At 37.3% G+C, this 16,623-nt stretch overlaps 1 protein-coding gene across 9 annotated transcripts in view; it reads right to left on the reverse strand.

Annotated features, from left to right (window-relative positions):
* rbfox3a (RNA binding fox-1 homolog 3a) overlaps nt 1-16,623 on the reverse strand; it is a 320,348-nt gene that overhangs the window by 168,369 nt on the left and 135,356 nt on the right. For all 9 annotated transcript variants that reach the window (XM_058406813.1, XM_058406811.1, XM_058406818.1 and 6 more), the window contains one exon: nt 5,947-6,030. In XM_058406813.1, coding sequence (XP_058262796.1) covers nt 5,947-5,968 — 22 coding nt within the window. In that variant the 5' untranslated portion in view covers nt 5,969-6,030. The remainder of the gene's footprint in view (nt 1-5,946; nt 6,031-16,623) is intronic.

Genomic DNA, 16,623 nt, shown 5'->3' on the forward strand with positions numbered 1-16,623 from the left:
AGTGTTCAAATCAATAAACGCATCATACTTTTATAGCCTGATGAGAGTTTCGCATACAAAGGCAGCAGTGAGTCTTCTCAGTACACTCCTTGCTATGTATTATAGGGATACATCCTGGCAAAGCATCAACAGTGCAGTGTCTCCTTTTTAAAGGCACTCTTACTGTATTAAATTATTGTATACCATTAAATATGAACATTACTGTGATTTGAATTCAGTACTATACATACAGACACACTGACAATACATTAGAAATAATAATAATAATAATAATAATAATAACATGTTATAGTAATAAATAATCTTTATTTTATTTATATAAAACATTTACTCTGTAATCAAATATATTTCTAATTTTCTACAGAAGGGTTTTTGTGTGTTTGTGTTAAAGCCTGCAAATGATCTGCTTTAATAGCAACTAATGACTGTAATTATATTGGTACAACTGCATTTATGAGAAAACATTTAAAAATGTCCATATGAATTAATGGGAATCCTTGATATGGAGCAAGTCTAGGGAAATCTGCACCTTTTAACAAAATAAATAAATAAATAAATAAATAAATAAATAAATAAATAAATAAATAAACACTTGAAATGATTGCAGAATGAGGGTTTTCAATACCGCTATTAGGTCAGGCTATAATGTGGATTGCAATGAGATAATCACAAGAGACCAGCTGTCCATTATCAATTCAATAAATCAAACCAGTCACTAATGGTAAATATACATATGAGGAAATGGGGTTAGCACATGCACACCTTTATAAAAGCGTCTATTTACTGAGCTATGAACAAAAATGATGGATGTTGCCAGTCTCTTGTCTATGAGCAATGTAGATTTTAGGGAAAGCATTATGTCCAAATCAGCACTAGAAAATAATTCCTTTAGGCCTAAAAATCACCTCCAAACTGATTAATACAACCCTCTTGCAAACGTTCCTACAGTTTCCTCATCATCCAACTCACTCTTCATTTATACCAGCCCTTCTTTTCAGCACTTTAATTGTAATAGCCCATTGTAAGCTATACTGGGTGAAATAGAGGTCCTCTCATCCTTATAAACAACAGGAGTAAAAAACACATCTCATCCCATTCGAAAAGGCTGAGATGAGGAAGATGAGTGGATTCTCATCACCTTCTTCACCTCCTAATTTCTAAGACATTACTGGCTTAATAATGCAAAACTTCCACTTAAGTTCCACTGCAATTATCATTAAGGTTTTTCCCTGTTAATTTTTGATGAGCGACTAGCAAGGAAACAAATCTAGAACCACTGCAAGGACGTTAACCAAAGGCAATCATGCAGGATTATTATTTCTCTGTCAGTTTTTATTGGTTTAAAGCCCTATACACCTCTCTGCATCCATTGTAAAAGTGCAATTTGGTCAAAACGGTTCATTTATACGTTATAGACTAATGATTAAAGTGAAGACAAATGGAATATGACTGCAGTGAACAACTTTACCTTCTCAAAACACATTTCTCACAACGTTATTGCAATTTAGGAGCATGCAAATGAGAGACCATTGTAGTCACAAGAGGTGAAGTTAGAAATAATGTCTCTCTCTCACACACAAGCACACACACACACACACACACACACACACAAAAGCCGTAGCATTAAACCCACTAACAGGTGAAGTGAATAACATTGATTATCTCGTTACACTGGCACCTGTCAAGGGGTTGGATATATTAGGCAGCAAGTGAACAGTCAGTTGATATGTTGGAAGCAGGAAAATTGTGCAAACATAATAATCTGAGAGACTTTCACGAGGGCCAAATTGTAATAGATAGACAACTATGATGACTGAGTCACAGTAGCTCCAAAACAGCAGGTCTTGTGGGGTGTTCCCAGTATGCACTGGTTAATACCTTCCAAAAGAGGTCCAAAGAAGTACATTTAGTGAACTGTTGACAGGGTGACCAAGGCTCATGGGAAACGAAGGCTAGCCCAAAGAGGAGCTAATCCCAAAGAAGAGCTACTGAAGCACAAATTCCTGAAAAGGTAAATGGTGGCCATGATACTAAGGTGTCAGAAAACAAAGTGCATTACAACAGTGATGGAAAATTGTGGCCTGGTCTAAGGAATCAACTATGTGGAGGGCCAAGTGTGTCACTTACCTGGGGAAAAGATGGCACCAGGATGCACTATGTGAAGAAGGCAAGTCAGCAGAGGCAGTGTCATACTCTGGTCATTGTTATACTAAGAACACCTTGGGTCACCTACCTAAACATTGTTGTGACCAGGTACACCCCTTCATAGTACAGTTTTTCCGGTGACGTCTTTCAGCAGGATAATGCTGCAATAACTGATCAGAAATTGTTTGAGGAACATGACAAAGAGTCCTAGGTGTTGACTTGGCCACCAGATTCCCCAATCTGTGGGATGTGCTAGACAAACAAGCACGATCCACTGAGACCCCATCCCACATCTTACAAGACTTATATATATATATATATATATATATATACAGTATATTACTTCAGGCTTGGCATTGAATGTCATTCTTATTCTTGTCACTTCCAGCTGATATGCAAGGGAGGAAAGAATATGATGAGAGATTAACACATCACTTCTGATGTCAACTGATGAAGGACGGACAGCTTTCTATAATCAGTGTCATGTCTCCATGCTTCAAAGGACTCCCAACTCTTTCCAACAAGCATTGTAAACCATCAAAACTTTCTAATTAAAGCAGTGTCACTACAATTCTGATGTGGATCTAGCGATTTGGCCACAGGGGCTCATGACAAGTGCTGATACAGGGCAAACAGTTTTTGTGTAATTACAATTAGAAAAAGCTCATTTGTGGGGATCAGAAGCGTGAGAAGAGGAGAATAAGATGCGTCTGTAGGAAAAATGAAACAGGTCCTTAATAGCCACACCAAATACTGAACACTTTGCCAGCATATGGCACGAGGAAAATGGTTATCGTGTGTAAAAAGCATTCAGACTTGCTAATATATATTGCTCATTTATTTCCTACTATATTATATGGATAATTGGTACTGAACAAGTATTCTTTATTCTGTGGCATGCTTTCAGGTGGTTCAACCGCTATCATAAACACATACATTTTTACAGCTTTTATGGCATGAAGCTTTTGCTAAAGGTGTGATATAAATCCCATCTCTTGCATGTTTTCCTTATGGCAGAGTTGTGCACTCCATAAGCGTGATTTATACTTTAAGCAAACAGAGCACCCAAACAGCCAGGAGGGGATATTGTCTGTGCCACATTCCACAACAGTAATTGAGTTGGGATTGATCGCTTTCCTAGCAATTAGATTTCCATTGACAAATCTGTAAAAGCTGCACACATAAAGAAGCACAGGAGCAGTGGTCAGGTGCAATCCTTGCTCCCTCACCATTCACTTCCAACCTCACACTCGTCTATCATCCGCGCAAGAATAACATACAGCCACCTATCTGCCAGAGCCAGTCCCGATGTCTCGCGGAAGAGGGAAGATATTTTTCAGGGAGCGGTATGTGATTTTTTTTTAAAGTTGGAATTAATCATGACACGAATTCTGGGCTCTTAACAGTTCTTGCTATCATTTCTGCCACAACATAGGCTTCCAAAAAACAACAACAACAACAACAACAAACAAGGCAGATCATTGCTACTGAGCCACAAAGCTGTTTCGGTACAGCATAATTAAAGCTATAAGAAGCACTGGTTTAGAGGACAGGTCTTGGATCAGCAAAATGCTGAGTTCATTAGGTTTATGGCTTTTTCTTGCTCAGTTGTCAAGGCGTATCATTTTTCTTTTCCATGCTGACACGGCTGCATGTGCACAATGTGCACACTCCCACATACACAAACACCATTTCTAGTGCTCTTTCTTTCTTTTTAAAGCCAAATGTTTCTTTTTAATGCCAAACAACATCACAAACAAAAACCACAACAACAATGACAAGAAGAAGAATCCCTATTATTCATATTCTTATTATTATGTTCATGCTGTTGGTAAATGTTAATATTAATAATAGAATGTAAATTATTATATATATACACATAAACTTTTAAAATACTTTGTATAAGAATAAGAAACTAAGCACAGAAATGCCATCTATCAAATCCTATTTCCTGGCAATATCCATAAAAGAAAAATGCATTAGTCCGAATTTAATGTATTTAATCTAGAATGAGATTTGTACGTAATCAGAAAAACAATGGGCAAAAAAAAAAAAAAATGACATGAATAATTTGTGAAACACCAACTCTGACAATCACACAGTTGCTCAGCATGCTCTCGGGGGTGGAAACATTGTTTGGGGGAGACGTAAGTGAATTTGACTAACGACGTTCTCAGTGTGAACAATAGAGACAAATGTTACTTTAAATCTAAAATACTTAGATCCGGTTTTCGATGACTCCAGGCAAATATCATTACTCACGTGGGGACCACCTCGCTCAGCGAGTGCGTGCACAACCAGATGATGACTTTCTCTAACTCAATCCATCATACAGGCCCTTGTATGGGCTGAGGGCCTCTATGTAGGGTCCCTGCTATGTGGGAGAGCTGTAACAGCTGTAGCTGATACTGAGAGGAGGGTTCAGAGCTGCTCAACTCCCTATTTAAAACAGCATCAAGTGCATGTTAAAGTACATTGCACAACACTTCTCTTTTGATGGAGTGTTCTTCATTTCCTCAGTTTTTTGCAAATAGCGGACCTAACTTCTAAAATGCTCATACTGAACACAGTGACCCATAGCACATGCATCACCTGGGCTGTGTCACCTATAGATAGGTCATCCTCCTCTCCTTACAGTCAGCACCTTTATATAAGACAGAGCAATAAAAATGAGGAAAAGGCACATTTTAGAATTTCCCATTTTCCTTAAGGGAAATCAAATAATCTCCATTATTTTATTTCTGACATCGCATATGCAATACAACTGACTTCTTTGTTGGTGATGTGTTAGAGGTGCGAGAGTGTGCCAGCACCTATGACAGGTCTTATAGGCCCTCATTTGAAAAAGCATAATTGCATGAAAACAAGCCTGAATACATTCCCCATCTACTCTTACACACCTAAATCATCTTATTATTTCTAAAAGAAAAAAAAAGAGTATGTACACAGCAATAGCATAAAGAAAAACAAACAAAAAACAGCCAAATATTTAGACATAATATTTAATTAATATTCATTTTATATAATGGATGGACTAGATGCAGTTGCAGACATTTTTATGATGACGGCCTTTGCTTCACTGGGCTCTTTCTCCTCTTTTCAATTATAGTCCAAAACAGGGGGAGACAAAGAGAAAGAGAGATTGAGAGAAAGAGAGAAGGAGAGAGAGAGGGAAAAAGGAGAAAGGGGAGGCTGGCGGAGGCTGAATTAAAGAGGCTTTTTGTCGCGTTTAATATCAATTCATTCCATGGACTGCTGACACAGGCAGTCCGGAGAGCCCAGGATTTATGGCTCCCTCTAATGGGCATGCTCCGAATCAAAGGCCTGTCATCAGCACAACCCACCCTGCATAGTGCTCACTCACTCCCTCACTCACTCACTCACACTCACTCACCCGAACCTGCTCCTCATTCCTCTCACATCTGAAGCGTACACACTTTTACAACTCCAATACTCTGATACACAGGATACCAGGACCTCTAGAGCTCTGATAGTGTACAACCAAACACTTTACTCTTATCAGGCTGCTCACACTGGCAAGAGCAACATGAAGAATGGCTGCTTGGGATCTAAGCTTCGATAAGACTAGAACAGACTTGGAATAGAAGCAGAGAAGAAGAAATCCTGAGAAGAGGTATTTAGGTACCAGACTGCTGCTAGGAATACAGAGCAATGTGACAGAGAGACAGACAGACAGACAGTGTAAAAGACCATCACTCAACTCAAATAAGCTGCACCATACACACACCATTCAATCACACACACACACACACACACACAAAGTTTACACTCCTCACTGACCTGCCCAGCTGGGGGTCTCCATGTACAGCTGCCTGTGGCTGAACGGTGATGAACACTCACTGCTGCCACACAGCTCTCTGAGTCCTGTAAAGCAAACATGTGTGTTAATGAGCAAGTTAACACACACACACTCCACAGCCGACAGATAGATAGATAGATAGATAGATAGATAGATAGATAGATAGATAGATAGATAGATAGATAGATAGATAGATAGATAGATAGATAGATCAAAACATAAAACTGTAATGAACATTATTTGTCGCCTAATAGAAAAAGGAAAATGATACCATATAATATGTATGCATATCAGGAATTTTGGATAGCATGATTATTATTATGTAATTAATAATACATATTCAATACACCATAAAAAACTAAGCCTAACAAATTCATCTGTCATCTGTCACATTGTGTAAAACAGCCTTCAGATAATCTGTGACTCATAAACGTAACCAGAAACATCTATAAAACTCTCCAAAGTGAACACATTTTCAGATCATTTCATGTCAGTTTTCTCCTTGATTTGGTAATCCCTTTGTGCAGGTACAGTGGTTCTGTTTTATGAATGGAAATGATTGTGTTTCATGAATTAATGCGGCTTCAGTGGATAGGTATCATGATAGCATTCTGGGGAATTATTCAAACAAACAAACAAACAACAACAACAACAACAACAAAAAAACAAGCTTTCCAGCATTAGAGTGCAATTGAGCTCATGTAAATGTTAAAATTTCAATAAAATCTTTATCTTATGTCAAAAGCTATGCACTTAACCATTAGAAATGTTTTAACCGATCTCAGGCCACAAAATCTCATTTTTCAGACGTTTGCTACATTTCTTTCAATCCGTAATTGGATATATATTCAAAGTGACATCAGTCATAATATCAAAAAGTCTTTTAAACGAAATGAGAGATTGTACTTTTTTTCTTCCCATGATCTTCAGAAAATTCAAGGAATAAACCAATATTTCATGGGGTAGTGGTGATGGTGGGGGTGTTCAGCTCACAGGGTTGATTGTCATTGTTGATTGATGTCAGTGTTATAGAAAACAACTTAAACATACAAAAACTGAAACTGAAGATTATAAACAAATTCACACATCATACCAAAAAGACAATATGATGTTTTCTGAATATCTTGATTATTCAGCGGACCAGGAAAGCCAAAGTGCTGCAGATTGGTTCTAATAACATAGGAAATAATGTTTATTCCCGGTGTTAAAAATGTTTTTACCTTGACTATAGATATATATTTGTAAATGTAATATCAGTGGGACACAGTGGTACCATAATCATGGATTCACCCACACATCACTTACATCACTGTTCCTCAGTATCCACACAGTGATCCACACACACACACTCAAGCATGCACATGTACACACACACACACACACACACAGACAACATGTCTGTATGCAGACATAATTAAGGAGAATCAGACTAAAAATAAAATAAAAAAATAATAAAAAAAAAACACAGGCACACTGGAATACTAGCACTGGAATGTGCCAAACATTGAGTATCATCGGCTCTCTCCTTCCTGATGAATTATGCCCAGTTAACTCTTACTGACTAAACACAGCTGAGGCCAAGACAGACAGGAGGAGACTAGATGACTCCATTCGCCCTTTGTGTGTGTTTGTGTGTGTGAAAGCAGGTGTTTTCTCATCACACTCATCTACTGATACAGTGTGAGAAATAAAGAGAAGCATTAATCGGGTTGAAATAGGACAGGGGGAATGGTGTGAGAGGATCTAACACACACACACACACGCACACACACACACACACGTAGAGCACTTGGGCAAAATGGCTATTTCTGTACATTACCATAATTGCACAGTCTTAATAGCCTCTATTGATGGCCGTTCTGATTAATTATGTATAGTGCCTGGGTCATATCCACAAAGCTTGATAAAAGTGTTGTTCTAGTGTTTCATTAAATAGTTAACATTAATTTGATATATATCGTGTGGGTGTGTTTAAAATATATATTTATATTAGTTTTATAAAGATTTGAACTTCTCACCACTAATTTGATACTCCCTTCCGAGTGATACTGTCGGTGGTCAAGAGTAGAAGTGAAGTCTGAAAAACTGGAATTCCTCTGGGAAATCCTGTACTGTCTCAGCAGGAATGAATTCATGGTGAATTTCTACATGCTAGCCCAAAAATTGTTACTCAGAATGGGAAAAAATAAGCTGCACACTGCATATCAACAACTCCCTGGATGCATCCATATGCTCACAAAAAGTGTGCAGGTGTAGCACATTACATTAGGCAAGGTGCTGAGCATTCTTTCCTTTAAACAAGAAAAAAATCCATGGCGTGTACAAAAGATTGTAATTGTTTCGGTCAACGAAATGAACTGTGTCGGACAGTTATAGATGCTGCAACTAAAGCACCACAATTTTAACAACAAACTACAGCAAATCTGCTTTATTTAGTAAAAGCGGTTTCTCATACATCATCAGCAAGATGTGATAATATCTTAAAGGCATTAAGATTACTATTTCACCCTATGTTATTATTTTACTGATTATATAGATTCCAACTTTAGCCACAAATGTTCCTGGATAATTATTAATGTCTGTGTGTGGCATGAAAAACTCTTATAGCTCTAGCTATATATAATATACATTATACAGGTTATTGTCTGTTCCTATGTGTGTCTAAATGCTCCTCAGACATTGAACCCTTGAGAATATATTGATCTAGTCCTTACGGATCTCTCTCTCTCTCTCTCTCTCTCTCTCTCTCTCTGTGATACACAAACACACTACACACACCCACACACCCTGTCTGTATTGATTCCATTCCCACAGAGCATAGCTCTTGGTCCCTCGTTTTCCTCCAGCTTCTCTCTGTGTGTAATGAATTGCTATGCAATAGCTTGAGCATTTTGGGAACACGGCCAAAACAATTTGTTATTTCATCACAAATAATTAATATTTGTTTCTTTTCCTGTTGTGCCGGAGCTCATTAATTATTTGGATAGTAAAAAAAGGATAAATAACACAGAGCTGAAGATCACTGTAGCAAAAACAATAAAGCAGCAATCACTTATGCTATGCTGACTCTGGAAAAAATTATAATAATAATAAAGTCTATTTGCCAAGATTCCTAAACACCAATTCATTAATTGGGCTCAGTAGTATTGTGTAAAGCAATGTCATAATGTAATGACTCAACTTTAAAGTGCCCAGAGGCCTGCTGTTAGGGGCTGAAGCTACACAACAGAAATCCTGCCAGCAATTTGAGCATCATGTTTGAGTTCATGACACTGGTGGACCGTTGTCCAGATGTGGACCCGACAGTTTACATGTACATTCAGAGACTAGAATTAGAGATTTCTATGTACAGTATATCTTATCCCAGCTTATGCAGCAGATCCTCCGTTGTAGTTTAGACAGTCACATGCATTTATGTTAATTATTTTGCTAAAGGCAACTCATCAGATCACTAAAGACATTATGTCAGAAAGGGGAGTTTTTACAGCCTTTGATTGATTGTTTATTTTATTCGCCCTTTGACTAGAGACCCGATGACTTATCTTGTTTAAGAAAAGTTGATGATGAACATGTTTAAAGATGGGTAAACAGAGATGCATGCATTTATATTTCTTTATGTCGAATTTATCTGTTTAAAGTCCATGCCTCTGGTCAAATGTGGTAAGAAGAAATGCCACTATAAAACAGAAAAGGAACATTAGATTTTAGCCATCAACTAATTATTAATGGTAAAGCATTAAAAGCTATCTGTTGTTGCTTGTGTGGTCTTTCATAACCAGGGAATTTTACTCAATTGGACTGTTACAAATTTGAGTTAAGTACCCATTGCATTCATGTGTTACACACTGGATATGTATGTGTGTTCAGTTATACTGCCTGGCATTCTCATCAACTGCAAGAGCAACTTCCTTCACCTGTGATCTACTGTGTAATTTGACCCTCACACTACAGATCACAATAAAACATTTAATGAGAGCACACAACATCAAAACAAAAAGGACAGTCTCCATAATTTAGTGTCTATTTCAGGGATTGTTTACAGCCCAAAGTAAGCTTTATGCTATTAAAGAGGACACTGAGTGGGAGGCTATATTGATTTAGTAACACACATTTTAACAATCAAAGGAAAGTTTAGTATCCACTATTTGGGTGTACACATTGTGCATTCAGAGAAAAGAAAGGAGAGAAAAGAGGCAGATAAAAGAGTATGTGAGGAACAAGTCCTTTCAACACCGAGTGAGAGGTGGATGTGAGGGAGGAGGGAAAAATGCCCAGAGCTCTGCCCAAACACAAAAGGACAATTTGAATTTGTAATGTTCCATCAGAATCCTTCTGGATCCTCCACGGCTTTACAAAGCAGATTAGAGTAGCATGCAACATGGGCACAGTGAATAGAGCTGTTACTCCATTCAGCCTGCATTCACAGAGTAAATATCCTCCACTCACAGACACACATGGTCTCAGAGAGTCGATTCGTGGACCACACTGACCTGGAAAGACTAGTGAGTGACAGATCGCCTACATCTCCAACAGAGGCTGAAAGGCGAGTCTGGAAAAACGAGGCTATGTACAGCCTGTAATTTGATTTTGCACAATCAGGCAGCAGAAGACGGCATGAAAAAGTTGATCCCTCTGTGGTGTGAGTGCATACAGGGGATATTTTGTGACTACTCTGGGAGTGCTTAATGTTCTTAGATGCAATCCGAGTAGTAGCAGATTTCTAACAGGGACACTGGTATGCCTAGTCAACTTGATCTGAAAAACACATCCGAATTTAAATCAGCAAAAGTTATGTGGTCGGATTTTGTTTGATTTCATAGCAATGAAGTCGGAAGAAATGTTACTATTGCTAACCCACCTCATAACTTTCTTATCATTTCACAAATATTCTGGCATTAATGAATTCATTTATTTATCTTCATTAACCACTTTATGCTATTCAGGGTCACTATGGAGTCTGTCTTGGGGAAAATGAGCCTAAAACAGGAAAATCCAGCCCAGAACAATTTAGTGCAAGCTGTGTTTTGGAAAGTGGGAGCAAAATCGAAAAACTGAAGGAAACCCTGGAAACTTTGCACAGACATTAAGCAGAGCTTAGGACTGACTGGAGACCCTGGATTTGTGGCAATGCCAAGCAATGCACGATCATGCTGCTCTTTACATAAACATGATGTCATGTGTATTACTGCAGATTGGCATATGTGAGATTATAATAGAAGAAGAAGCAAATAAAGGGGTCAGAGCACAGGGTTGGCCATGATGCATGTCTGAGAGGAGAGCAGTGAGGAGAAGCAAACCTCCAGTCAACAACCTAGAGCCTAAACCACTTGCGCCAACACTGCCTGAAAAATTATACTAGCATACACTGAGAAAAGCTTGTTGAATTTACTTAATTTAAAAGTGTTCATCAGTTCATGTATTGCAATTGAGTAACATTAACACAGTTTTTATGCATCAACATAATTTTAATGTGTATTTTCAAAGGCATGAATAAAATCAAATGCAAAGCTCATACTTAAGCTGGGAATCAAACTCCTGACACTGGAGTTTTGCAAAAGACACATCACCATATCCCTGTTCTAGCATTCATGTTTTAATTGCCTAAATTTAATACTATAGTTATAGTTACAGTCGGCGCCAAACACCCTCATGAGGTTACATAATATAATTGATTTACATTAATAGTATATAAATTGATCAGGCTCACTCTACATCATTCAATCTAGCAATTAAGAAACTTGTTTAAATTATGTTTAGTAGAAGCAATGAAATCACATTTTGTTGAGAATAACATAATATATTTTAATGTAAACTATATATAATTTTTTTTTCTTAAATGACTGACTTTATATTCCTTTTTTTTCAGTGTAGCAGTACTGTAGTCATAACCCTGGTGAACCAAACCAAAAAAGACACTGGATGAAATCCTAGGCCACGGCCATAAAAAAATGAATAAAATATGCATAGAGTGTTCTTTAAGACACAATTAAAATAAGGGCTAACAGATCAAGCACAGACACCAGACCAGAATCGTCGTCTTACATTATTCTATCCCACGAACACTTCTTATTCTCTGTCTATTGCCTTGCACTTCACTTTAAGTATATGATTAATGTTTCCTCTTCCTGTTTACCTGTTACCATAATGGTTTGACTTGTTTCTTGTTGCCCCTGTACTATTTGTCCATTCAAACCCTCTGTATTTAAATACCTTTGAATAATTGTGAAGTACTGCATGTACAATTCCAAAGCCATTAAATTACAAAACCAAGTGTTTTGAGTCTTTAGAATATAATATTTGTGTATGTGGATCTTGTTCTTTCTTGTAGCACTCGGTTTTATTTTTATACACCTGCCTTTCTGTCTGTTTGTGTTTAGATCCTGCCTTCTGTTTTACTGTGTGATTTCCCTGCAACCAGACTACACTATAACATTATGGTACAAATGTCTGCATACAAAATGGTACATGGATAATATGGAGTAGTACAACTCTGTTAGGTCACCCCTCTCCTCTGACCATTAGTGTCACTGAAATATTAGTCGGAGCCAGGCATGATCTCCTTTGTCTCACATTGCACAAGGTAAGCAGTAAATAGTGGCTCGTGCCATGGCGGCCTGGCTGAGATATATGAGTGCTGCGAGCGCTCCCCAGCAGCCCTGCTCAACCACATGTAGCAAATGTTAATGAGAGTTCCCAAATGCCAGGCCACTCCGGAGACTCCGCCATTAACTGCCTGCTCTGATAAATAATACAGTGGGATGCAACGACTGCCATGGACAAGTGCGGCACATGGGGGGCATGAGAAAGTGCAATGTGGTTGAATAATGTATAACACACTGAATTTCTCTAAAGCTCATCATCAGTGATGAGGATACAACTCCCGGTTGCTTTTCCAGTCAGCCTTGTTGCTGATTTAACTGATTTAAGATGTTGACGAAATAGTCAGAATGTGGGCTGTAGTCCAGCTCTGCCTGATGGGGTGGGTTTAGACCGGTTTTTCTTCTGCTTCGAAAAACAAAAATACTAATCTCTTTTCCTAAGAAACATGTGGGTAGGATTCTTATTCCAATCATAATGCTAATGCAATGGTTACTTATGCAGGATAAACCAAATACAATGTAAACGAGAAACATACAAATTTGAGAAAAAAAATTGGATTAGTGTGAGGAGAGAACTTAAAATGAATTACGGTTTGTCATAAAGAGAAAGCAAAAATGCAAGACGAGAACAAAAACAGCAACAAACAAACGCATAAACAACGACATGGTTTATTTCCAATTTGAGTTGATTTAGGAAAACATAAATAAACACTAAAAAGTAACAAGGGTGTAAAGCAAGCTGTAAAAATCCATCACTCTGGCTGTGTGGAGGATGGGAGAGACTGAGACCACGCTCCTGATCGCAAAATGTCGTTAGTTTGCCATTAGAAACTTTTTTTTTCCGTCAGGATCAGGAAAACAATGTGAGCTGGCTTTATAGCGCGAGATGAAAACTGGATTTTATGGTAATTATTTCGAAGCAGTGCGGATTTAGTGAGTTGTTAAATTGAAAATCAAGCCATCGTTGGAGGCAGTAAAACTGTCATCTGGTTTTCATTGGTATACTACAGTATATCATAGTATTATGGAACTGCTGTAATTATGTTTCGAGTGCAAACATGAAGATTCCTGGTGCAAACACGGGAGCTGGATCTGGACCTGAGCTACTGCGACTGAAAACATTGGCAAAGTAAGCGTGTTTTTTTTTTTTTTTTGCACCAAGTTAAATGCTTTCAGCATCACAAACTCTTAATTCATGCTAGATTGGTTTTTAATTAGTTGAACTCAGACGGTGGCATACATGGCCTTTTTCTCTCAAAACAACTTTATTTATTGTTTATTGTTCAACTGCCTCAGCGAACTTAGAGGTTTCAGTGATTGAAAATTTTTAAATGGCACCACAACCTAATCCTCAACATAAACATTTTATCAGAGAGCATAGAAAGAAAGATAAAAGGAAGATCACATTACAATTATTCTCCGTAATATTCATATTCATGACGATGTACACGTTCAGTAGTGCATTAGATGTTATTATGGACAGTTCATAAACTAAAACATGACTATTGTCAAGCAGACTCTTCTGATAATAAAGAGCAGTCTTCATGCTGGATGAAGTGATACCAGAAGCTGCAAGATAGCAAAACAGGATCTGTTCACAAATTGTCTAGGATCTTCACAAGTTGTTAAAAAGAATTCCTAAGGTGACACACATTAAAACAAATAAATGTGTACTCAAACTTTATGGCCATCTGGCATCCAAAGGCAAAAGCACTGTAAACAATAGAGTTTGAGCAAACTCCTGGATCATTCACCAGCCCAGGAGAATATATATGTAAAAACAAAGATAATGAAAGAGATAAAAAAGCACACAAGAAAGCACCTTGAGACTATATGTTTATAACGAAGTATGAATACTTGAGGATGATCAGAAGATGTGTTTTAATCATCAGAAAGGTTTGTACTGGGACTGGGATCAAAGTCCCAATACAGACTGGGAACTGCTCAGGCAAGGTGGTGGTGGTGCTTTAAATTTGGTTGTATTTTGAGAAATAGCACAAATAAATTAATTATTGAGCAGGTACAAGCATAAATATATATATATATATATATATATATATATATATATATAAAAGCCACACACACTCCCAATTAAAAGCTAAAAGCAGATACTAATATTTGGGAGCAAGCGTGACAACTCTATATCATTAGTTCTTGTTACATCTGAATAAGGTTTTGTAACTTAACTTAAAGGTATGAAAGGTATATGCAGGCTGTGGTGGAGGTGTTTTGCTGTGTGAGTGAGATTATCAGACAGGTGAGAGTGTCATGCAGTAGTGTGCTCATACATTTTTAGGATGAACTCGATTTCACGGGTTAGTGCAAGACAAGCATTGTGTCCGGGATGCTGGGGAATCTGTCAGTGCTCTTATTATAGGCCCATTTCCTTTCGCAGTCTATTTAGAATCAGTGTTTGCTGTTATGGCTGACAGGCTTGAGCTTCTGCTTGCTGATGGTGAGTAAAGAACTGACTCCATTCAGAAAACATACTTGCTCACAATTCTACACCATGAGCACCAAAAATATCATTTGGAGTCTAAATATGTGCAAAAATCTTGAATCAATTTAGCCTCAGATATCTCAGATTCTCAAGAGCTCAGCAGAGACACTGTAGGTGAGATATAATAAAGAGTAGTTGCATTTTCTGGCATAATTATGCATGAAGACTTTGTATGTTATGTTAAAAACTGGTGTACAAGTGCGGATAAAGATAAAGCACGGTGTATGTAGCAAAACAGTGTGAGCTTCACCACTCTTACAGTACATATGCATTTGAGAGTGATTTGTGAAGTAGGACGTTGGCACAAAAAAAGGATGTGAAGCTGGAAGTGTCTAATCGCATATTCTGATTGCTGTTCTAAACTTTATTGGCCAGGCCTGTGTGCATTTTTTTTTCCTGCCACACAAAATCCAGGTGTATTGCTAGGAGCAGTGTTGCCAGGTGCATTATTTTCCCACGCAATCCCAAATGACAAGCAGTATCATAAAAGTCCCGCTTTCCCTGAATAGCAAGGTTTCATCTTCTTGTACATCATGTCATAAATCGTAGAAAAATAATTAACTTAATAAAAATCAACACTGCTGGAAGTGGAAAATGAGCTTAATTCTGAACACACACACACACCTGGAAGCACCACGTATTAAGAAACAGACTATGGATCTCATTTACACCTGTTTTCCCCACAGGTTTTTGAGTTGTTTATATATATATCTATACATATATATATAATATATATATATATATATATATATATATATATATATATATATATACATATATAATATATATATATATATATATATATATATATATATAATATATATATATATATTATATATATATATTCCTGATTATCTGTCTCTCTCTCTCTCTCTCTCTCTCTCTCTCTCTATATATATATATATATATATATTCCTGATTATCTTCCTGTATTCTTTAGTATCAGGACTTTGGCACCGCTTGTTAACTAGGAATTTATGGCATGTAGATCTGGCAACCCTATCCATAGCACATACATCAAGAACTCAACAATTTATACACATCTAATAGAAGAAATTCAACACACATTGAACATATGGTTGTGGCATTTTTAAATTATTACAGGAAATGCAGTCAACCCCAAGAAACCTGGAATCCAAATTAGTCTTACACTTTTATCGTATTCTGTACACGGCTGTAATCTATTTTCATATTAGCCATATTAATGCTGCCCTCGCTGTTTACTTGTTCAGACATGAATCTTTATTTAAAAGGCACTTCATTCATTAAAACATAAACTTCATTAATTAACTTGCAATTCCACTTAAGTTCTGAGATTTTTGGCAGTATTGTGATTGACCATTTCATCATTTCACATTGGCGTTTTAAACCGGTATTTAGTTTGATTGATGAACTACAGGTTTAATAAATTGAACGTTAACTTCAGATACACTGCGGGCACATTTTGTGGCCATATCAAGTTACATTTTATACTACATCTCCTGACCTACCTGGCTTACATCTAGCTCTGACTTTCCAGCTCTCTAACTAATGCATCAGTCATATATGCCAGCAATTTG

The sequence above is a fragment of the Hemibagrus wyckioides genome, linkage group LG13 (genome assembly GCF_019097595.1).
Source record: "Hemibagrus wyckioides isolate EC202008001 linkage group LG13, SWU_Hwy_1.0, whole genome shotgun sequence".
NCBI classification, from domain to species: Eukaryota; Metazoa; Chordata; class Actinopteri; order Siluriformes; family Bagridae; genus Hemibagrus; species Hemibagrus wyckioides.